We start from the raw sequence: 24283 nt of genomic DNA, 5'->3' as shown, positions 1-24283 counted from the left end.
ATCTTCTAAATCCCATTTTTTGATTGGGTTGTTTGTTTGTTTGTTTGACACTGAACTGTTTATATATTTTGGAAATTAATCCCTTGTCAGTTGCATCATTTGCAAATTTGTTCTTCCAGTCCATAGGTTGTCTTTTCATTTTGTTTATGGTTTCCTTTGCTGTGCAAAAGCTTTTAAGTTTAATTAGGTCCCATTTGTTTATTTTTGCTTTTATTTTCATTACTTTAGGAGATGGATCAAAAAATATTGCTGCAATTTATGTCAAAGAGTGTTCTCCCTATGTTTTCCTCTAGGAGTTTTATCCAGTCCTACATTTAGGTCTTTAATCCATTTTGAGTGTATTTTTGTATACAGTGTTAGAGAATGTTCTAATTTCATTCTTTTACCTGTAGCTGTCCAGTTTTCCAAGCACCACTTATTGAAGATGCTGTCTTTTCTCTATTGTATGTCCTTGCCTCATAGATTAATTGACCATAAGTACATGGGTTTATTTCTGGGCTCTGTATCCATTGATCTATATTTCTGTTTTTGTGCCAGTACCATACTGTTCTGATTACTGTAGCTTTGTAGCATAGTCTGAAGTCAGGGAGTGTGATACTGCCAGCTCCATTCTTCTTTCTCAAGATTGTTTTGGCTATTCAGGGTCTTTTGTGTTTCCATACAAATTTTAAAATTATTTGTTCTAGTTTTGTGAAAAATGCCATTGGTAATTTGATAGGGATTGAATTGAATCTATAGATTGCTTTGTCTAGTGTGGTCATTTTAATATATTGATTCTCCCAATCCAAGAACACGGTATATCTTTTCATCTGTTTGTGTCATCTTCAATTTCTTTCATCAGCATCTTATAGTTTTTGGACTACAGGTTTTTTGCCTGCTTAGATAGGTTTATCCCTAGGTATTTTATTCTTTTCAATGCAATGATAAATGGTATTGTTTTCTTAATTTCTCTTTCTGATCTTTTGTTGTTAGTATATAGAAATGCAACAGATTTCTGTATAATAATTTTGTATCCTACAACTTTATACTGAATTCACTGATGAGCTCTAGTAGTCTTCTGGTGGCATCTTTAGGATTTTCTATGTATAGTATCATGTCGTCTGCAAACAGTGACAGTTTTACTTCTTCCTTTCCAATTCGGTTCCTTTTATTTCTTTCTCTTCTCTGATTGCTGTGGCTAGGGCTTCCAAAATTATGTTGAATAAAAGTGGTGAGGGTGGGCATCCTTATCTTGTTCCTGATCTTAGAGGTAATGCTTTTCACCACTGAGTATGATGTTAGCTGTGGGTTTGTCATATATGGACTTTATTATGTTGAGGTAGGTTCCCTCTAAGCCTGCTTTCTGGGGAGTTTTCATCATAAATGATGTTGAATTTTGTCAAAAGCCTTTCCTTCATCTATTGAGATGCTCACGTGGTTTTTATTCTTCAGTTTGTTAATGTGGTGCATCATGTTGACTGATTTGTGGATATTGAAAAATCCTTGCATCCCTTGGATAAATCCCACTTGATCATGGTGTATGATCCTTTTAATGTATTGTTGGAGTCAGTTTTCTGGTATTTTGTTGAGGATATTTGCATCTGTGTTCATCAGTGATATTGGCCTGTAATTTTCTTTTTTTGTGATATCTTTGTCTGGTTTTGGTATCAGGGTGATAGTGGCCTCATAGAATGAGTTTGCAAGTGTTTCTTCCTTTGCAGTTTTTTGGAATAGTTTCAGAAGGATAGGTGTTAACTCTTCTCTAAATGTTTGGTAGAATTTACCTGTGCAGCCATCTGATCCTGGACTTTTGCTGGTTGGGAGTTTTAAAATTACTAATTCAATTTCAATACTGGTAATTGGTCTGTTCATATTTTCTGTTTCTTCCTGGTTCAGTCTTGGGAGAGTGTACCTTTCTAAGAATTTGTCCATTTCTTCTAGGTTGTCCACTGTATTGGCATAGAATTGCTTGCAGTAGTCTCTTATGATCCTTTATATTTCTGTGGTGTGGGTTGTAACTTCTCCTTTTTCATTTCTGATTTTATTGATTTGGGCCCTCTTCCTTTTCTTCTTGATGAGTGTAGCTAAAGATTTATCAATTTTGTTTACCTTTTCAAAGAACCAGCTTTTAGTTTCATTGATCTTTTCCATTGTTTTTTTTAGTCTCTATTTCATTTATTTCTGCTCTGATCTTTATGATTTCTTTCCTTCCACTAACTTTGGGTTTCCTTTGTTCTTCTTTTTCTAGTTGCTTTAGGTGTAAGATTAGGTTGTTTATTTGAGATTTTTCTCGTGTCCTGAGGTAGGCTTGTATCGCTACAACTTCCCTCTTAGAACTGCTTTTGCTATGTCTGATAGAGTTTGGATTGTTGTGTTTCCATTTTTATTTGTCTCCAGATATTTTTTAATTTCCTCTTTGATTTCTTCAGTCACTCGTTGGTTGTTTAGTAGCATATTGTTTACCCTCCACGTGTTTGTGTTTTTTGCAGGTTTTTTTCTTGTAGTTGATTTCTAGTCTCATTGTGTTGTGGTCAGTCTATTTAGAGGTTTATCAATTTGAAAAAAAAGTTTCAAAGATCCAACTTTTGGTTTTGCTAATTTTCTCTATAGTACATTTGTGGGTTTTTTAAAAAAAATTATTTATTTTTAATTTTGGCTGTGTTGGGTCTTCATTGCTGCACGCAGGCTTTCTCTAGTTGCGGAGAGCAGGGGCTACTCTTCGTTGTGGTGCATGGGCTTCTCATTGCAGTGGCTTCTCTTGTTGTGGAGCACAAGCTCTAGGCACAGGCTCAGTAATTGTGGCACACGGGCTCAGTAGTTGTGGCGCACAGGCTTAGTTGCTCCACAGCATGTGGGATCTTCCCGGACCAGGGATCGAACCCGTGTCCCCTGCATTGGCAGGCAGACTCTTAACCACTGTGCCACCAGGGAAGTCCCCCAAAAAACATTTTGTTAATGTCTCCTCTGGTAATATCTGGTATTGATAATTTGTTTGGGTTTGAATTTGCTGGTAGTTTTCTGGTGATTTCTTTGGGTTTGACTTTGAGGTGATCTTTCTAATATCTGAGATGGATGCTTCATGACTGTCCTTAGCCTTTATTATTTTCCACTATTTGCATCTACAGCTAAAAATCGCTTTATAAACAGAACCTAGCTACAAGATTCGATACTTGGTATTTTAACTCTCATTTAGTTAAGAAACATACATTACTTTTTATCCTGATCTCCTCTTTGACGCGGGTTATTCAGAAGCACATTTGTGAAATGTGTGTTAGTCTCCTGTTGTTACTTTGTCTTCTGATTAAACTCCCTGACTTCACGGCTCTGTGATCAGGGGACATGATCTATGTGGCTACTGTCCCTTTGAAATTGGTTAAGAACTTCTTTGTGGTCAATTTTAATAAATGTTCCCTGTGTCCTGGAATGAGCAGGATGGCGGCCACTGAGCGAGGTGTTCTGTGTGCTCGTGAGGTGAGGGTTGGACAGTCACATTCAATCCTCATCCTCACTGACCTTTGTGGTTGTGTCAGTGACTGAGGGCAGTGCCTGTCACTATCTGCAGCTGAGGCTACTTTGTCCTCCTGGTGGTCCTGCCAGCCCTGCTCTGGTTTGTAACTGACTTTGTCCAGAGCTCCCCACGTGTAGAAGCTCTCAGATGCACCTTGGTGTCTGCTTTGTCAGTTGAATGTATTGTATTTTTTCCCCCAGTCTAGGGTTTGTCTTCTCGTTTTCTTAGCCGAGGAGAACATTTCAATTTTGATAAAGTCTGATTTGCCCATTTTAGCTTCGATGGTCAGTGCTTTTTTTTTTTTTTTTTTTTTTTTTTTTGCGGTACGTGGGCCTCTCACTGTTGTGGCCTCTCCCGTTGCGGAGCCTGACGTGCAGGCTCAGTGGCCATGGCTCACGGGCCCAGCCGCTCCGCGGCACGTGGGATCTTCCCGGACCGGGGCATGAACCCACGTCCCCTGCATCGGCAGGCGGACTCTCAACCACTGCGCCATCAGGGAAGCCCGATGGGCAGTGCTTTTGTGGAGCATCTCGGACTTGCTGCCTTGCCCGAGGCTCTGAGAGCCCCCCGGCTCCTGTGCACACTTTCACACTTGCGCCTGTGACCCACGTCCACTTACCGTGTGTCCCCAGTTGGGGCTAGGGCTCCCCTCTCTGTGTGGACTGGCCGCTGCTGCAACCCCACCCCCGCTCAGGGCCTCGGTGCTCTCCCTTGCCTGCATCAGTTGGCTCCGAGGCTGTGGGTCTCTGGGGTCCACGGGTTGGAGGGAGCTGCAGGTGGAGCAGGTGGGTGGGTGGCCGGGGTGTCCACTCCCTGCCTGCCCACCTGGGATGCTCTTTGGACGTCCAGGGACCATGGGTCCAGGAGGCGTCGGGAGGTCGGATGGTCTGCCGGGGTGTGTATGTTGCAGGATCATCTGCCCCATGGAATTCAAGCCACCATCTGGGATGAGATGGCCCAGGGTGGACAGGGAGGTGAAGCACAGATGTCTGAGGTCCAGGCCTGGGCTTGGCCACAGTTAGGGCGTGGGGAGAGAGAAGGGGCGGCAGTGAGGGAGGGAGAGCGGGGTTCAGGGGAGCAGGGACTGGCCGGCTGAGTGTCCAGTGCTGGTAGAGGCCAGGATGCAGAGAGTGACCACGGGATTGGCCTGTGCATGTGTGACCTTGGCCCGAGCTTGTCTGTGGTGGAGCCAGCAGACGGGCTGTGGAGAGAGGAGAGACGAGAGGTGGAGGAGGGAGTGGGCAGGGTGCAGGGATGAGGGTTTTCATTGTAATGTTTATATGGACGCTGCTACACTGATGGGAGTCTGGTGACCAGGGTCCAGAGAGGAGCCCAGAGGGGCTGGTGGCCGGAAGGCTGGCCCAGGCAGAGGCGAGGGCTGACCGAGTGCCATGGGGGGCTGGACATGGGGATTAGGCTGGTGTCTCCTGAGTCCGAGCGTCACTTGTTCGCTCTTTCCTTTGCCTTGATGTCTGTTTCTCTCTTGTAGAATTAAAACGAGGAATTTCCCAAGACTTGATTTCTTCCCCCAAATTAGACAAATACAAAATAGCAAGACAATTAACGGACAAGGCGATCAAGGTAAATGCTCTTTGGGGCTCAGTGGGAGGGGTACTTTTAAGAACAGAAATTCGTTTTGGAATTTGGAGAGTGACTTCGTTGCCTCTGACACCCCCCCGCCGAGGTGAGGCACCCCCCGCAGTCCTGGCCCCCGCGTGGAGGCTTCTGCCAGTTACTTTATGTTTCAACTGTAGGTAATGCTTTCAAAATTCAAAAAACGCAGACACATACATGGTAAAAATCTCTCCTGCAGCCATGCAGTCGTGTGACTGCAGCTGTGGACACACATCCCAGACAAGGGACAGACTCCTAGTGACTCACAGACCCCCTCCCATCCGCTCTCCCTGCCCCAGACCCCAGGGTGACATGGTGAGGACAGTTGCATGTGAGAGGGGTTTGTGCCCAGGAGAGGAACTCTGGGGCTCGAGTGGGGCAGCTGGCATACCCACCCACTTCCCCAAGGGGGAGGCCTACCTTTCACCAGAATGGGAGAATTTGGGGGAAATAAAGAAGGACAAGCGTTCTTCAAATGGGGGCAGATGGCTCCACGCTACCACTTTGAGAACATGATCCTCTGTCCTTATCACGCATTCATGTTGCTCAGGCTGGGACAGTGGGGAAACACTGACAAATCCAACACACAGTAACACGTGGAAATGTGCTCATTCCCTTAACTTTCTTCTGAAGCACAGCACACACATGCGAGTGTACAGATCATAAATGCACAGCTCAGGCTGTGATGGGCTGGATGTACCTGGAGAGAGAAGCACAGCCCAGGTGACATATGTAATCAGCATCAACTCCTACAGACATGACAGAGCACCTCTGCCCCGTTGGAAGCTGCCTCCCGCCCTAGTTATTCCCAAATCCTGGCAACCACTGATGTGCTTTTTTCGTGCTTCCTACCACTGTCCTTTCTGGGACTTCATATAAGTAGAATTTAATTTTCAGATTTTCTTCTGAGACCTTAAAACATATAAACATTCAGGGCTACAAACATCCCACTAAGTACTGCTTTAGCTGCATTTCAAAAGATTTCATTTTGTAGTGTTTTTGATGAGATTCAGTTCAAAGTATTTTATAATTCATATTATTGTTTTTCATTGATTGTGTGTTACTTAAAACTATACTTCTTAATTTCTAAACTGGTGGCTATTTTTCTAGTTATTTTGTTATTGATTTCTAGTTTGATTGCCTGTGGTTCAGAATGTAATGGGTACAATGTTATTCCATTGAAATGTGTTCAGACCTGCTTTATACCTAGCATTTTGTTAATTTATATAAAAGTTGATGTAGAGTGCTATATTCACAGCCATCAGGGTAGAGCTTGCTATTTGCGTTGTTGAAGTCTTCTAGCCTTATTGAATTTTTTTGTCTCTGTGTTCTCTAATTTACTGAGAGAAGCATGTTAAATATCCTATTGTAATTGTGGATTTGTCTACTTTGTGTTTCTGCCAGTTTTTGCTCTATATAATTTATAGCCATCTCAATGGGTGCAAATGTATCTTTCTGGTGAATTGAATGTTTTCTTTAAATTATGGGATGATTTTCTTTAATGATGTTTATTTGTCTCAAAGGCTATTCTGTCTCATATATAGATCCTTTTATTTTTTATCTATCTGTAGGGTTGTGCTTTTGATTTTCTCCTGTAAACAACATAGATTTAGATTAAAAAAATATATAGTCTGGCACTCTTTACCTTTTAACTGGAGCATTTTGTGTATTTATCTATAATTAAACACTGGTATATTCCCATCGTGTTTCATTCATTTGGTTTGCACTCTCTGCTCAGTTTTTCTCTCCTTTCATGATTCCTTGTGGACTGATTACTTTTTATTATTCCATTTTCCCTCTCTTTTTTTTTTTTTTTTGTGGTACGTGGGCCTCTCACTGTTGTGGCCTCTCCCATTGCGGAGCACAGGCTCCGGACGCGCAGGCTCAGCGGCCATGGCTCACGGGCCCAGCCTCTCTGTGGCATGTGGGATCTTCCCGGACCGGGGCACGAACCTGTGTCCCCTGCATCGGCAGGCGGACTCTCAACCACTGCGCCACCAGGAAAGCCCCATTTTCCCTCTCTTATGTTAGAAATCTTGTACTCTTTTTTGTCCTTTTGTAGTTCCCTTATGTATTGTACTGTGTTGACTTACTAAAGTTAATCGGATTTTCTGACATCATTCAATTCGACTCCAGTTAAGGAGAGGATTGGAGGCGGCTGGGTGGTCTTGCTGGAGCTGCAGGGCACTGACATTCCTGCTGTTGTCATACTCCCTGCCCACCTCTCCTCACAGTGGCCCCTGTCGTGGTGCACAGCCCTGTCAAGGGTGAGGCCAGGCTTTGGACTGAGGTTCTTATTAGAAGGGGGCTTGGAGGTCTTTCATGTGGGCACTGGGACTTGAGCTCTCACTGTCTGGCCACAAGCCCACACGTTCTTGGCATGTGTTCTCAGTCCTCCCACTGGGACCCGTGTTAGCTACCAATGCTGCTTGACAAATCACCATGAATTTAGCTGCTTAAACACACCACGTATTATCTCCTGTGGGTCAGGGGTCCAGGCTGGGTCCTCTGCTCAGTGTCTGTCAAGGGTGAAATGAAGCATCAGCCAGATGGGGTCTCATCTGAAGGCTCAACAGGGGAAGGAGGTGCTTCCAAGCTTCCTCAGCTTATTGGCAGAATTAATTTCCTTGTGGCACCTTCTTCAAAGCCAGCAGTGGAGAGAGACAGTCTCTGCTGTTTTCAATCTCTGACTTGAGAGAATCCTGGACCCTCTTTTAAGCGGCATACCTGATTAGGTCAGGCCCACCCAGGATAATCAGTCTTTCAAATTCAGAGTCTAATTAGGACCCTAGTGCGTTTGAGCCACCTCCCCCTGCTACTCTGGCCTCCTCTCCTGCTCTCACAAGCTAATGAGGCCCTAAGCTCATGAGGCCCTAAGCTCACTGCTGACCATACCCCTGTTCCCTGACCCTGCCCTGCAGCTGCTGCCCTCTGACTCTGTCCAACGGATGTGTCCAGGCTGTGTCCTCAGCAGCATGGTCCCTGGGGCTCCAGCATGACCATCACTCTCCTGCCCCCTGTCCCTCATCTGGGAAGGCAGAGGACGCCAGCTACCAACTCCCTGCCTGGCCCCTGGCAGCTGGGCTCATTCCCACAGTGATGGGCAGAGTCCCCAGTTCCCCTGGTGCTGGCCCTGGGCAGTTTGCACTGCCCCTCCAGCCATTGGTGGGCACTTGTTCCCCCCTCTCCTCTCAAACCTTGGGCAGCTCCCCCACCCCAGGCATGAGGAATGGTCACCTTTGCAGAGAAAAGAAAGCCGCAGAGCACAGGCCCTCAGGCCCTGTCCTGCATCCCACCTTTCAGAACTGGAGCTGCCCTGAGCTGGGGTCTGAGCCTCAGGAAGCACTGAGGTCCTGGCTGTGCTGTGCCTCCTGGCCTCCACGTTTGGGGCAGCAGGCACACACGCGGTGGAGTGGGCCTGCCCGGGGGCTGCCCGGCCCCAGCCCGTCAGCCGTCCCAGCGCTCCTGGGTGATTTTCTCAGAGCAGAACACAGGTGTCTTCCCGCTCGTGCAGCCTGTGTCATCCTGATAGTAGACTCCTCTTGCTGAGACAAAATTAGCTCGTTTTCAATTCTTTAATTTCAAATACGCTCTTGCAATTCAAGGAAAAGAAGATCTTCTCCATCTACGGACACTACCCGGTAATCCGGGCCGCCCTGCGGAGGAAGGGCTGGGTGGAGAAGAGGGTCCACTTTCTGTCCAAGGTCGTTCCAAGTGTCGAAGACGAAGGGGAAGGAGCGCCGGGTAGAGTATCGGAGGCGTCTTGTGTTTCGTGTGAGATGTTTGTGTGCGTGTCATGAGGACCCAGACGTGACTCGATTCTGCAGGTCCTGTGCTGTGGCCTCACCCTTGGGGAAGGAGTCACCTCCTGGCCCCCGCCTCAGGCGTCCAGGCACTGACGAACCCTTTCACACCCTGGTACTGGTCACTTCTTGGTGTCCCACCGTCCATGCCCAGACCTCCTCCTGTGTCTGGATGGTGTTCATCGTCCTTTAGCGGCCTGGCCCTGGCTGTCCCTCCTCTGGCCCCATGCTTGGCCCCCTGCAGTGCCCACTGCACGCAGCCCCTGGTCACTGGTCCTCCCTGACCCCACCTGCGCCTACCCCCTGCTCTGCCCAGAGTCTTCATCCTCTTGGCTCCAGGGTCTGCGCTGGGCCCCGTCCCACACGGTGCTTGAGACCCACCTCACGGCCCCGCCCACGTCCCGGGTCCCCGACCCTGGCACGGCCCCTGGCGGGGGTGCCATGCAGTGGACACCCGAGCCTGACTCGACCCTGCTCCTTTCGGGACCCACGGGGCACCTGCTCCGCACTGGGCCCTGTTGTGGGCCCGGCTGTGGTCACGCCTTCCGGCCATGATGCACCGACATCTCCTGTGTGTTGTGTTTGCAGAAAACAAACATGCTGAAGGCAAAGAAAATCAAGAAGTGGCTTTGGAGAAAACAGATGACATCCACGATGTGATGGTAGGTCCCCATGGGCTCCGGAGGGGCCTCGGGTGACATTTATCTGCCTTTGTGCCGCGTCCTGGGGGAGGGGATGTGGCAAAGCCACGGTCACGCCCGGCCTCAAGGACATGCGTGCGTGTTCATGCATGTGCACGTGTGTGCATCCGTGTGCCCCGTGTTTCTGAGTGTCCCCGTGTGTGCCTCTACGTGTGAGCAGGCAAGCTGGGCCTGTCGTCTGTGGAAACCCTGTGGGACAGGATCAGCACAGCCCCCAGGCGGCGACAGTGGCGGTGGAGTCTGCTGGACGCAGCGCCTGCCTGCGGGGCAGGGCAGCTGCCACAGGGCCCAGCTCCCAGGCCTCGATGCTCCCTGGTAGCAGGTCAGCCATCAGGGATGGGCTTTGTAGAGCTGTGCTGCCCCGGGAGGGCTCTGCCAGCCGGTAACAGAGGGTCACTGTGGCTCAAGGGGAGGGAAGAAAGTTAAAACAAGACCAAACAGCATCCACCGCGAGCAAGCGTGACGCGTTGACCACCCTGAAGAGCTCCTGTCCCTCCTGTGACCCCGTGAACAGAACGAAAAGACGAGCCACTCAGGGAGGTACTTGCAGGGCTTACGAGTTAAAAGATCTGATACTCAGAACATGTGACGCGCTCACACGTCAGGGGCAGATGACGATCCAATAGAAACGGGCAAAGACCCGACAGGCCGGGGAGCCCATCACTGCAAGTTCCCAGAGCAGATTCCTTTTTGTGAAAGTCGACCGTGAGGCTGGGGGGCCGTCCGCGGGTACGGGGCGTGGGGAGTCGGCGGGGGTGGGTCCAGGGGGCCGGGCCTGCGCGGGAGCGTCAGCTCTGGACCAAAGGCCATTTCTCACCCCGGGCGACCGGGGGACCACCAAGCTGCTGTCTATGCTTCCGTGTACGACGGTTCATCACACAGTGTGACAAATGACACTTACACGCGAAGGTGGCAGCAGGAGCTGTACATGTCATTCTGAGAGCGGGAACGAGGACCAAGGGCTCGAGCCCAGCGTTCAGGGAGCTGGGTGGGTGCGTTTTGGAAGTGGCGTTGGCGGCCTGGGCCCCAGCAGCCCCCTCCCTGCACCCCCCAGCAGCAGTGCTGCTGTCGAGTGGGGGGAGCCAGTCCTGCCGGAACACAGGGGTCAAGGTGGATTGCCCTGAGTCACGGGGGGCTTAGGTGGTCCTTATATGCTGTCTGCGGACAGTGACCGCAAAGGGTGTCCGGGTCATCTCTATGGGTAGGATTTTGGAGAATCTTTCCCTTTCCTGGTATCTCTTTGTATGGTTAGAAATTTTTACCAAAAACATGCCATTTTTGTAAACACAAAAGCGCAGACACCAAGGACACCCCTGTCACCCACCCGTTTCTCGCCCCGGGCGCCCGGGTGGCCACCACGCCACTGTCTAAACTTCCGTGTACGACGGTTCATCACACACTGTGACAAATGACAGCTACTCTCCTGGGCCCCTGCATTCTGAAGGTGTGGGGGCAGCGGAGGAGCCTGTGTCCCAGGTGCCAGGGAGGGGGACTCTCCCAGGTCCACACGTGGTGTGTCCCTGCGGCCGGCGTGGGCACCCACGGGAGGCGCAGCTCAGACCCCACTCGGGGCCCCTGCAGCCCGGAGCCTGAAGCCCCCCACCCCCGTGCCATCAGAAGCCCTGTGTGGTAGCTGCTCCCACGTGAGCCTGCGGGAGACCCTCGAGGAACGTGCGAGGCCGCAGTCAGGATGGGAGAGTCACAGAAATCACACACCGCTTCTCACCTAAACCCCGGTTCCTTTAGTCTTGGCATGTCCCATTGTCAGAGACGTGAGCCTTGGGTGCTGGGTGTGGATAAAGGTTTTTTCTTGCCAGTCCAGGTTGGTAATAAATGAAACACCATACTTCCTCTGGACAGTCAAAAGGGACATCATTGACTATCACAGTCTGAGCTGCGACCAGATGCTGAATCACTACGGGAAGACAGCGTCCTTCACCACCAAGGTGAGTGGGAGGGCTGGGGGCACAGGCGGGGCAGCACCCTGCCTCCTGAAATGCCAGCACCTCCGGAGCTGGGAGAGCCACCCGTGGACTGGTTCCCTGGGGGATCCTCTCCAGGACTGGAGCCTCCTGCTGGCGCGGCCCGGCATCAGTGTCCAGAGCCCCTCAGTGCTGCTGCTCTCCAACCGCCCCCCCAGAGCCCCTCGCCCTGTGTCCCTGGGTGGCCCCAAGGCCACAGAAGCACTGTCCTCTGGGCACACAGACCAAGCCCAAGACAGGGCAGGTGACGGCTGCCACCGCAGCCCGAGCCAGGCTCTGGGCCCTGGAGGGGCTCTGGATCCCAGGGGGGCCGGGCCACCCTTACCTGTGCTGTGACTTCCAACTGCAGGGGGGCACTGCCACACGGGCACTTCCTGCCCTCACCCCCTTTCAGCCGCCAGCCCCTCCAGGCAGCTGTTCCCCATTTACCCTGAAGGCTGAGGTTAGGGGCGGGGCCAGCCCGGGACGGACAGGCCTGTGTGTACCCCTGGGAGAGATTGGGTAAAAGGGCTTCCCTGGCAACAAGGGCACCATCCCCTAAACCCTCAAGGGTGACAGAGGGGCAGGGACCAAGTGCACGGCTGCCCCCGGGGCTCCCGGTAGGGCTCTGACCCCCCGCAATGCATCCTTGCCAGGCTTTGGGCCGCTGGTGTCCTTCCGGGGGTGGGCGATGCCTGCGGACGGCCCAGTGGGGCCGGGCGGCTGGGGAGGGGCCGCTCCAGGAGGTGCCCTCCCAGGAGCCCACTGGAGCCGGTGCTGCCCAGCCAGCCTGCAGGCACTAAGACCGGTCCGAGCTGGCCCGGCGTGTGGCTGGTGGGCCTGACGAGCCGCTGTCTCTGGAGATCGGGCTGTGTGTGAGCCTGCGGAGCCTGCCGTGGTACGTCCAGGCCAACCCCGACTCCTTCTTCCCACGCTGCCATGACCTCTGCACCGAGAGCGGGAAGCAAGAGTTCCTGGGTGAGTGGCTGGCGGCCCGGCCGAGGTGCCTGGCGTTGAGCATTGGGCCCGGAAACCCTGCGGGGCCTCTTTCTGGCCCACCTTCCTGCAGGAGGGGCCCCAGGGCTGGGGGTGGGGGTGGGGTGATGGGGGAGGGCCCGGTCCCATCCCAGCACCTGGGACCTCAGCTCTGTTTCACGTGGTAAGAGCCAGTCTAGTAACTTCCATGGGCAGCGTCTGCAAGACAGGAGGCCAAGTGTCAGCAGCTTGGTTCTGATGGGGCTTCTGGGAGAGGCTGGCATGGGGATGGTGCTGGGCCCGGGTCTGGGTGCCTGGGGCACACGGGGACGACGGGCTCTGGGCTGGGGACAAAGGCTGGTCCCTGGTTCGATCTGCCTGGAGGCACAGGAGAGAGGAGAAGGTCAGGGCAGGCAGGGAGGGGGTTGTTCAGGGGGGACCCGTGTTTCCTAAGCACCCATCTGGGGGGCTGTAGAGAGCGACATCTGCCCAGCACTCCTGCCTATGCCCTGACCACAGGCCGGGGCTCCCAGGAGCCAATGGCCGGATGCAGGACAAGGCAGGGTCGGGGCAGGGTCAGAGGTGACAAGTGCAGTGGGGACAGGACCGTGAGCAGGGGCCTCGCAAGATGGGGGACCGGGTGGAGACCCAGAGGAGAAGGAGGCTGAGGGCAGCTGGCTGGGGAGCTCCAGGCCAGCCCTGGAGCAGGCAGTGTGCCCGCACGTCCTCGGGCATAGGGGCTGGTGATCTCAGGAGCATTTGTTCTGATGGACGGAGGAGGGTGGGTGAGGGGCTGCGTGGGGGGCTCAGGTTCTGGATGTTTCCAGGGCAGCAGTAGCTGCCAGGCAGGTGGATGCCGGGTAGGGTGGCCTCAGTTGAGGTGGGGAAGGAGCAGGTTTGTGAAAGAAGTTGCTGGAATATCCAGCTACTTGGGATGGGGAGCAGCCTTGCTTCCCAGGCCCCTCAAGGAGGTGAGGCTCCCCTGGCCGCTGCCCCTGGCATGTGACAGGCACTCAGAGGCAGCCTGGCCCCAAGCCTGGGTCTGGGAGACTCTGAGCTGCCTCTGCGCTGGTGGATACAGCAGGGCCCCCAGCCACCCACAGTTAGAGCGGTGGGAGCCAACATGTCCAGGAAGGTCTGGAGGGGCTCGTGGGGAGGGTCCCGGTGCTGTCAGCAGGGGGCTCTTCTAGAAGGATCCCTCTGTGCAGGGCTGAGGACACGGGGGCAGGGAGAGGTGGTGACGGTGCCCACAGACCGTGGCCCTGGGGGTGCAGGAGATGGGCAGGAAACGGGGTGCGTGGATTCTGCCTCTGGGTCTGTAGGCAGAGTGGATGCACAGCTGGGGTGGAGGTCCTGGGATGGATGAGACTCCCCTCCGCAGAAGAGGGAGGATGAGTGTGGAGGTGGAGGGTGTGGGCACGGCGGGGCAGTGGGGGAGCGCCCGGCCCCCGGAGGGCTCTGAGGCAGGAGTGAGCCCCCCGCACGCAGTGGGATGCCCGGGCTGGGAATAGCTGGTGCTGGCTGAGTTCCAGTCCCCAGCGCAGGCAGGGGGGCGAGGCCTTGGTATCCTTTCAGATGACTTCCGGTGCACGGTGGCCTCCAGCATCCTCAAGTGGGTGGTCAGCCACCAGAACTGCAGCAGGATCACACCCAAGGGCTGGAGGGAGGAGACCGGTGACAGTGACCCCAGCAACAAGCAAGGTGTGTGCCACCTTGGCGTGGCCAAGGCCGTGCCACCCCGTGAGGACAGTGGCAGGAGGGGCCATGGAGCTGTGCATTCAGGGTGGGCTGCAGCTCTGCTCCGACCCCCAGTCTCTTCCAGCAGAATGCCATGGGAATGGCGCTCCTGGGTCATGTAGGGAGTCGTGGGCCACCGTGGGTTTAGGCCTACAAGACCCAAATAAGTCCTTTTTGTTGTTATTCACTTTCACAGAACAGTTTTAGGTTCACAGCGAAGTTGAGCAGGAGGAACAGAGTTGTCCCATGTACCCTCTGCCCGTTCCTCCCCTGTATCAACATCCTCCTCCAGATGGTACATTTGTTATAAGTGATGAACCTACACTGACACATCATCATCACCCAGACCCCACAGTTTACATCAGGGTTCCCTCTTGGTTTGGACAAATGTATAATGACATGTATCCACTGATATAGTATCTTTCAGAGTAGTTTCACTGCCCTAAAAATCCTCTGTGCTCAGCCTGTTCATTCCTCCTTCCCCCCAACATCTTATTTTTTATTGTTTCCACAGCTTTGCCTTTTCCAAAGTGTCATACTGTTGGAATCATACAGTATATATGACTCAGACAGGCTTCTTTCACTTACTAATGTGCATTTAAGGTCCCTCCATGTCTTTTCATGACTTGATAGCTTGTTTCTCTTTAGCACTGACTAACATTCCACTGTCTGGATGGAACAGAGTTTGTTCATCCTGTCACCTATTGAAGGACATCTTGGGTGCTTTCAAGTCTTGGCAGTTATTATTAGAGTTGCATACAGGCTTTTGTGCAGCTGTAAGTTTTCAACTCACTTGGTAAATACCAAGGATCACGACTGCTAGATAATATGGCAAGAGTATGTTTAGTTTGGCAAGAAACTGCTAAACTGTGTTCCAAAGTGGTTGCTACACCATTTTGTGTTCCCACCAGCAATGATGAGAGTTCCTGTTGCTCCACATCCTGGTGAGCATTTGGTGATGTCAGTGCTCTGGATCTTGGCTGTTCTAATAGGTGTGTAGTGGTATCTCATTGTAGTCTTAATTTGCATTCCCCTGACAATGATGTTAAACATCTTTTAATATACTTATTTGCCATCTGTATATATTCTTTGGTGAGAAGTCTGTTCAGCTTCCCTCCAGTTTTAAATCGGGGTGTTTGTTTTATTGTTGAGTTTTAAGGGTTCTTTGCATATTTTGGATACCAGTACTTTATTGTATGTGTCTTTTGCAAATATTTTCTCCAACTTTACAGCTTGTTTTCTAATTATGTTGATGATGTCTTCCACAGAGCAGAAGTTTTAAATTTCAGTGAAGTCCAGCTTATCAATTATTTTTTTCATGGATTGTGCCTTTGGTGTTGTATCTAAAAAGTCGTCATCATACCCAAGTTCACCTTGGTTTTCTCCTGTGTTATCTTCTAGGGGTTTTATAGCTTTGTGTTTCAACTTAGGTCTATGATCCATTTTCAGTTAATTTCTATGAAGGGTGTAAGGTCTGTATCTAGATTCTTTTTTGGTTTTTTTTTTTTGCATGCAGATATCCATTTTTTCCAGTACCATTTGTTTGAAAAGACTATCTTTGCTCCATTGTATTGCCTTTGTGCCTTTGTCAAAGATCAGTTGATGATATTTGTGTGGGTCTATTTCTGGGCTCTCTATTCCACTGATCTATTTGTCTCTTTTTCACCAATACCACACTATCTTGATTATTGTAGGTTTATTGTAAAGCTCAAATTTAGATGGTGTCAATCTTCCAACTTTGTTCTTCTCCTTCAACATTGCATTGGCTATTCTGGATTTTTTGCCTCTCCATATAAACTCTAGAATCAGTTGGTCAATATCCACAAAATAACTTGCTGGGATTTTGATTGGGATTGCTTTGAATCTATAGATCAAGTTGGGAAGAACTGACATCTTGACAATGAACTTTTTCTATTCATGACCATAGAATATCTCTCCATTAATTTGTTCTTCTTTGATTTAATTAATCAGAGTTTTGTACTTTTCCTCATATAGATCTTGTACATATTTTGTTAGATTTATTTAATTATGTATTTATTTCATATTTGGAATGCAAATGTAATGGTGTTTTGTTTTTAATTTCAAATTCCAGTTATTAATTGCTGGTGTATAGGAAAGTGATTGACCATAACCACTTACTAGTTCCAGAAGTTGTTTTGTTGTTAATTCTTTTAGATTTTCTACCTAGACAATCATGTCATCTCTGAATAAAAACAGTTTTATTTCTTCTTTCCCAATTTGTATACTTTTAATTTTCTTGTCTTGTTGCATTAGCTAGGATTTCCAGTATGATGTTGAAAAGGAGTGGTGAGAAAGGACATCCTTGTTTTGCTCCTGGTTTTAGTAGGAAAGATTCTAGTTTCTCACCATTAAGTATATGTTAGCTGTAGGTTTTTTGTAGATAGTCTTTATCAAGTTGAGGAAATGCCTCTCTATTCCTAGTTTGTTGAGAGTTTTTATCATAAGTGGGTGTTGAATTTTGTCAAATGCTTTTTCTGCATCTATTGATATGATCATGTAATATTTCTTCTTTAGCCTGTTGGTATGATGGATTACATTAATTGATTCTTGAATGCTGAACGAGTTTTGCATACCTGGGATAAATGTGACTTGGTCATGGTATATAATTCTTTTTATAAATTGTTAGATTTAATTTGCAAATATTTTGTTGAGAATTTTTGCAAGTATGTTCATGAGAGATTTTGGTCAATAGTTTTCTTTTCTTGTGATACCATTGTCTGGTTTTAGTATTAGGGTAATGCTGGCCACAGAGAATGAGTTACAAAGTATTCCCTCTGCTTCTATCATCTGAAAGAGATTATAGAGAATTGGTATACATTTTTCCTTAAATGTTTGGTAGAATTCACCTGTGAATCCGTCTAAGACTGGTGCCTTCTGTTTTGGAAAGTTATTAACCATTGATTCAATTTCTTTAATAGATATAGGGCTATTCAGATTGTCTATTTTTTTTTCTTTGAGCTTTGGCAGATTGTATATTTCAAAGAATCAGTCCATTTCACATAGATTATAAAATTCGTCGGCATAAAGTTGTTCATAGTATTCCTTTATTATCCTTTTAATGTCCATGAGATCTGTAGTGAGGTCTCCTCTTAGTTTTATGATATTAGTAATTTATGTCATCTATCCTTTTTTGTTTTTTTTGTTTGTTTGTTTGTTTTTTGCTGTACACGGGCCTCTCACTGCTGTGGCCTCTCCCGTTGCAGAGCACAGGCTCCGGACGCACAAGCTCCGCGGCCATGGCTCGCGGGCCCAGCCGCTCCGCGGCATGTGGGATCTTCCGGGATCGGGGCATGAACCCGTGTCCCCTGCATCGGCAGGCGGACTCTCAACCACTGCGCCACCAGGGAAGCCCTCCTTTTTTGTTTTTAGTTAACCTGACTAAACGCTTATTAATTTTATTGATGTGTTCAAAGAACCAGCTTTTGGTTTCACTTATTTTCTCTATTGATTTCCCATTTTCAATTTCATTGATTTCTGGTCTAATTTTGTTTTTTTTCCTAATTTATTTATTTTATTTATTTATTTTTGGCTGTGTTGGGTCTTCATTGCTGCGCGTGGGCTTTCTCTAGTTGCGGCGAGTGGGGGCTACTCTTCATTGCGGTGCACAGGCTTCTCACTGCAGTGGCTTCTCTTGTTGTGGAGCAGGGGCTCTAAGTGTTCAAGCTTCAGTAGTTGTGGCACGTGGGCTCAGTAGTTGTGGCTCGCGGGCTCTAGAGCACAGGTTCAGTAGTTGTGGCACACAGACTTAGTTGCTCCGCGGCATGTGGGATCTTCCCGGACCAGGGATTGAACCCATGTCCCCTGCATTGGCAGGTGGATTCTCAACCACTGTGCCACCAGGGAAGTCCCTGGTCTAAGTTTTATTATTTATTTTCTTATTTTGAGTTTGATTTGTTCTTCTTTTTCTGGCTTCCTAAGATAAAAGCTTAGATAATTAGTTTCAGATCTTTCTTCATTTCTAATATATGCATTCAGTGTTATAAATTCCCCTCTAAGCACTGCTTTCATTTGCATCCCACAAATTTTGATGAATTGTATTTTTATTTTCATTCAGTTCTAAATATTTAAAATTTTTCTTGGGATTCTTTTCATTGACTCATGTGTTATTAGATGTACGTTGTTTAATCTCCACATACTTGAGGAGTTTTCCAGCTATCTGTATCTTTTGATTTCTAGTTTAATCCATTGTGGTCTGAGAGCATATATTTTATGATTTCTATTCTTTTACACTTGTTAAGGTGTGTTTTATGGCCCAAAAGTGTCCTATTTTGGGAACTATTCCAAATGAGCTTGAGAAGAATGTGTATTCTTCTGTTGTTGGATGAAGTAGTGTATAGATGTCCATTATATCCAGTTGATTGACGGTGCTATTGAGTTCACCTATGTCCTTATGGATTTTCTGCCTGCTGGATCTGTCCATTTCTGAGAGAGGGGTGTTGAAGTCTCCAACTCTAATAGAGCTCATCTATTTCTCCCTGAAGTTCTATCAGTTTGTGCCTCATGTATTTTTTTTTTTTTGAGGTACACGGTCCTCTCACTGTTGTGGCCTCTACCGTTGTGGAGCACAAGCTCTGTACGCGCAGGCTCAGTGGCCATGGCTCATGGGCCCAGCCGCTCCGCGGCATGTGGGATCTTCCCAGCCCGGGGCACGAACCTGTGTCCCCTGCATCCGCAGGTGGACTCTCAACCACTGCACCACCAGGGAAACCCGTGCCTCATGTATTTTGATGCTCTGTTGTTAGGCACATACATGTTAAGTATTGCTATGTCTTCTTGGTGTATTGACCCCTTCATCATTATGTAACATTCTTTTTATCCCTGATAGTTTTCCTTGCTCTGAAGTCTGTTCTGTCTGAAATTAATATAGATACTCCTGCTTTCCTTTATTAATGTTAGCATGGTACACTTTTCTCCATCCCTTTGCTTTTAATCTATATGTGTCTTTATTTACAGTGGAATTCTTGTTGAAAACATACAGTTGGGTCTTATTGTTTGATCACTGTATAATCTCTTTTAATTGATACATTTAATCATTGACACGTAAAGTGATTATTGATATGGTTGGAGTAACAGCTACCATATTTGTTACTGTTTTCTATTCGTTGCCCTTGTCCTTTGTTCCTATTTTTTTTTCTGCTCTTTTTCTGCCTCTTGTGGTTTTAATTGAGCATTTTGTATGATTTCATTTTCTTTCTTTTCCTAGCATAGCAGATATATATAGATACATATAAATTTTTTTAGTGGTTGTCCTATAATTTGCAATATGCATTTACAATGAATGGAACTGCATTTTCAAGTAACATTGACCACTTTACAGTAATGGGAATATTTTATAACAAAATGTTCCTAATTCCTTCCTCCTGTGCCCTGTATCTTTGCTGTCATTTATTTCACTTATCCATAAGCTATAATCTGAATACATTTTTGCTATTTTTATTTTTAATAATAATTATTAAATTATTATGTTCTGTCAGATCAATTAAGGATTAAAAACGTAAAGTTTTAATTTTCCCTTTATTTATTCCTTCTCTAATGCTCTTCCTTTCTTTATGTGGATCTGAGTTTCTGATTTATGCCATTTTTTTTCTCTCCTAAGGACTTCTTTCTTTTAACATTTCTTGCAAGCCAAGTCTACTGGCAAAAAAATCCCCTCTTTTTTTTTGTCTGATACAGTGTTCTGTAGTCCTGTCATCATGTCTCAGTCTTTGGTGAGCCTGTGCCCTTGGACTGTGAACTTCACCACTGCTTCTCCTTTCTTCCCCCCTTTGGTGGGACTGGATGACTAGAGGCGGTGGAGCTGGGTATTTTCCTGCCCCAGCGTTGATTAGGCCCTGATAAAACACCGGCAGGTCACACTCTGGTGACTATTTCTCCTGAGGGCAGCCTCGTTAAGAACAGAGTGTTCCTTTCCTCCTCTCCCTGCCAGAAACACAAGGGGATTTTCCTCCAATACTCACTGTGACCCCCAGGTCAAGCTCTTGGAGGTAAAACTGACAGAAGTATGGGGCCCCCTAAAAATGACCCCTGGGGTTTCTAACTCTCAGGATTGTCCACGCTGAGCCTCCAGCAGTTCATCCATTGCAGCAGGTGGTTTTCCTTCCCTGGTGCTGGCTCCCACAGAGGTTTCTGCTCTGGTGGCTCTCTGTACCTGCCCATCTGTCTCACCGGTTTGGGGCAGGCTTTTGCCCTGTGACCTCAGTTCTCTGACAGATCTAAGAACAGCTGGCAATTTCCCAGTCTGTTCAGGTTTTCACCTGCTGTTAGGGTGGAGTGGCAACTTCCAGGCCTCTTACGTGCTGGGCACCAGAAGTGAACTTTCACTTTAAAAGGGTTATTTTTATATTTTGTGAATTTCACCTCAGCACATTTAAGAAATGCATGTTGTAATCTCCGCAGCAACTGCAAAGCTCGAGCGCTTTCTCCCGGGTCCGTGCTCTCTGGCGGCCGCTGGGTCCATCAGGGCTGCCATCTCAGTGGTTGTGCCTGGGGCTTGTGCAAATGTCTCCATACACCTTCCAAGCAGCCTTGTTCTGCAGGCTCCTGCCCCATAGCGCCACGACAGGGTTCAGCTCTCACCCCGTCTCCGCATCCAGCCTGGGGACCGCTGGCTTTGTGTGGGGGGCAGGCCGCCACGTGAGGTAGGGGCCAGGTGCGTGAGGTCTGGCTTCACCTGGGCGGGGGCCTCCCTGTGTTCAGTGCTCCCCAGACCAACAGTGATCTTGGCTCATGGGCTCCAGAAGGAGAGGGTGCTGTGTGAGAGGCCGGATGCGCAGAGTCACAAAGCCCACACGTGCTGGAGCTCTGAGAAATGCCAGACGTACAGGGAGGTGCTCCTCCCAGCTTCCCGCAGGGCTGGCAGGCATCACTGCAGGGCTGTCCACGAATACCTGTTCTTTTCTCACTGAGGACCAAGTATGTGCTCAGAAGCAGAGGTTTTGTGGAGAGCTCATCAGAAGTGGTTTCATTCCCACCTGAGGGGCTGAGAGTCTAGTCGGAGGGTGTGGGGGGGCGGGGGGAGGGGGCTCGGTGCAGTGGGGGGCAGCTTCGGGAGGGGGAAGGTTACCTGCCCAGGCCCAGGTGTGGCATCCAGGGTGGCTGCCCAGAGAAGCGAGAGCCTTCACCGTAAGGCCCTGCGGCACAGACAGGTGGGGTGGCCTTTGCCTGCGCCCCCAGTGGTGCCACTGCTTGGGGACGGGTGGTGGCCCAGGCTCCACGTGCTTGTCCTTGGGTTTCAGTTCCTGAGAGCACGGGATTGATGCTTACAGGCCTCTCAGGGCAGCTGGTGGACGTCGCGTGCAGGGTGTGCGAGGCCTACCTGGGGCGGCTGGAGCACGAGGACATCGACCTCTCTGAAGACGCCGCCAAGGACCTCACGGAGGACGAGTGGAAGGACGTGACCCAGCAGTACTACACGCTCATTCAGTAAGACGCCTGGTCAGCACCCTCTGGGGCCTGCCCGATGCTCGCGTTATCCAGAGGACGCTGGGTGGACTTTAGGGGTTGTCTGGGGACGTTGGCCCCTGGGACGTCTGGGGTGCCTGTCTGGGAGTTGGGGTGCCTTTTTGGGTGCCTGCCCAGGCCCCTGTTGGCTGATAAGAGGATGACACGGCCAGGCGAGGCTGTGGCACCTTGCGCACCCTGCGTGTCCTTTGCGTCATTTGGGGCCACAGCTGCCGTGGGCATCCCCTTCACGGCCAGGCTGCCTGGCTGGCTCTGGGTAGTCGGGACTGGCAGGGCCGTTGCTCGGCCCAGGCCTCCTGACTCCACGACCGTCAATTGCCTCTCACTACCTGGGGGCCCTCTGCGGAGGGCTGCGACCTCTCACAGTGGCCGACAGCGAGAAGCTGGGGCAGAGGCGGGCCAGCACCCGCGGCGGGAGACGCTGTCCGCCGAGGGAACAAGGCAGCAAAGGAGCCCTTGCTTTGGAGGGTCTGCCTGCAGCCCACACACACCATCCCAGGGTCGTTTCTGTTGTTTTACTCCTTTCCTTCTTTGGATTAAGTATTTTCTTTTTTATTGGATGTAAATACAGTAAAGGGCACGCCATGTGCTGATGGTATTTGTCCAGGTGGATGAAAGTCTGCATATGTGCTCACTGTGTAGCCACCACCCAGATCAAGATAAAGGACATTCCTAGCCCCCCAGCCCCCCTAGTAACCCTTCCCAGGCAGGACCCCACCGAGGTCACACCTCTGATTCCCACCACCTCCACCAATGTTGCTGTGGAATTTCATATTCATGGAATCATACAGGGATTGTCTTATTTGTGACTTCTGCTCAACACAAGACCTGTGAGATTTATCCAAGTTGGTGCAGAAGCTCATTCTTTTCTGTTGCTGTGCGGAATCCCATCCTTTCAATGGACCACAGAACCCTTACTCCTTCTGCTGTGGATGGGCAGGTGGGATACCACCAGTTTTAAACAATTCCCAAAGTGGCTATGCAGCTTCATAAGCCAGCCGTGATACGTGTCCACGCACCCCACTCCCCGCGCCGTGGACGGCCCTTGGCACTGTCACACTTTTTCATTTTCCCTTCTTCGTCGTCTCATCATGGTCTTAGTTTGCGTTTCTCTGATGACTGATGGTGATGAACATAGTTTCATATGCTTACTGGCCATTTAGCTATGTTCTCTCGTGAAGTGCTTATTCAAATCTTTTGATCATGAAAGAGAAAGAGGTTGGTTCTCTGTTTATAAAGTTGATTTCTAAGAGTTCTCTACATATTCGTCACCAAGTCCTTTGTTGGAGATGTGCATTAAGCATACCTCCTCCCAGTGCATGACTTGTCTTTTTACCTTTCAATGAAATTTCTTGATGAGGTCCACTGTTTTCATTTTTTCCCTATTATGGTAGGTCGAGTGCTGGTTAAGAAATCTTTGATTATTCAAGGTCATGAAGATGTTCCCCTATGATTTCTTTTACATGTTTTACTGTTTTTCTGTTCACTTTTAGCTTTTCATGATTAAATAATCTTAACTTTTATGTAAGATAAGAGATAAGAATCAAGGTTCCTTTTTTGTATAGAGATAGTCACTGTGAATAAGAAATAAACATGAATTTTGGCGGAACTTGCTTTCAGTCCTGATCAGCACTGATCTATTTTGGTAACTGTTTCATGTACACTTGAATACAATGTGTATCTGCATTGCTAGGTGGTGTGTTATTAAAAGTGTCAATTAAGTCAAGTTAGTTATTCAAATCTATATTCTTACTGATTATTTTGCCTGCTTGTTCTCTGAGATACTGAGAGAGCCCAGTTAAAATCTCCAACTGTATTTGAGGTATTAATAGACATAAAGAGGGTATTTCATAATAAAAGAATCCAATCAAAGGAATCAAAGCAATCTGGACTTGGATGTCGTGAATACCACATCAGAATATATAAAACAATCACAGAATTAAAAAAAAGAAATAGAAATGCAACTGATTTTTGTGTTGTGACTTTGTATTCTGCTACTTTGCTGAATTCATTTATTAGCTGTTCAATTTTTTTTTTTTTTTTTTTGGCGGTATGCGGGCCTCTCACTGTTGTGGCCTCTCCCGTTGCGGAGCACAGGCTCCGGACGCGCAGGCTCAGCGGCCATGGCTCACGGGCCCAACTGCTCTGCGGCATGTGGGATCCTCTCGGAATGGGGCACGAACCCGTGTCCCCTGCATCGGCAGGCGGACTCTCAACCACTGCGCCACCAGGGAAGCCCCCTAGCTGTTCAATTTTTGGGAAAAGTTTGAGAAGGACTTGTATTAGTTCTTCTTTAAATGTTTGGTAGATTTCACCAGTAAAGCCATCACGTCTAGGACATTTCTTTGTTGGGAGAGTTTTGATTACTGATTCAAGCCCCTTAGTTGTTATAGGTCTATTCATATTTTCTGTGTCCTCATGATTTAGTCTCAGTAGCTTTTGTGTTTCTGGAAATTTGTGTATTTCCTCTAAGTTTTCCAGTTTGTTGGTGTACAGCTGTCCATAGTACTCTCTTATAATCTT

The 24283-nt window shown here is 48.8% G+C and overlaps 1 protein-coding gene across 1 annotated transcript in view; it reads left to right on the top strand.

The window, feature by feature from the left end:
• Window positions 1-4984: 4984 nt before the first annotated feature.
• The window catches only part of TTLL8 (tubulin tyrosine ligase like 8), a gene marked incomplete at its 3' end in the record, with an annotated part of 46731 nt that continues 27432 nt past the window's right edge, over window positions 4985-24283 (top strand). Inside the window, 7 exon segments of the mRNA XM_079714921.1 lie at window positions 4985-5068; window positions 8707-8845; window positions 9493-9566; window positions 11423-11551; window positions 12430-12544; window positions 14117-14242; window positions 21535-21721. Coding sequence (XP_079571047.1) covers window positions 9564-9566; window positions 11423-11551; window positions 12430-12544; window positions 14117-14242; window positions 21535-21721 — 560 coding nt within the window. The 5' untranslated portion in view covers window positions 4985-5068; window positions 8707-8845; window positions 9493-9563.

Source organism: Hyperoodon ampullatus (assembly GCF_949752795.1).
Source record: "Hyperoodon ampullatus genome assembly, chromosome: 11".
Taxonomy (NCBI): domain Eukaryota; kingdom Metazoa; phylum Chordata; class Mammalia; order Artiodactyla; family Ziphiidae; genus Hyperoodon; species Hyperoodon ampullatus.
This window is presented reverse-complemented; position numbering and strand designations above follow the sequence as displayed.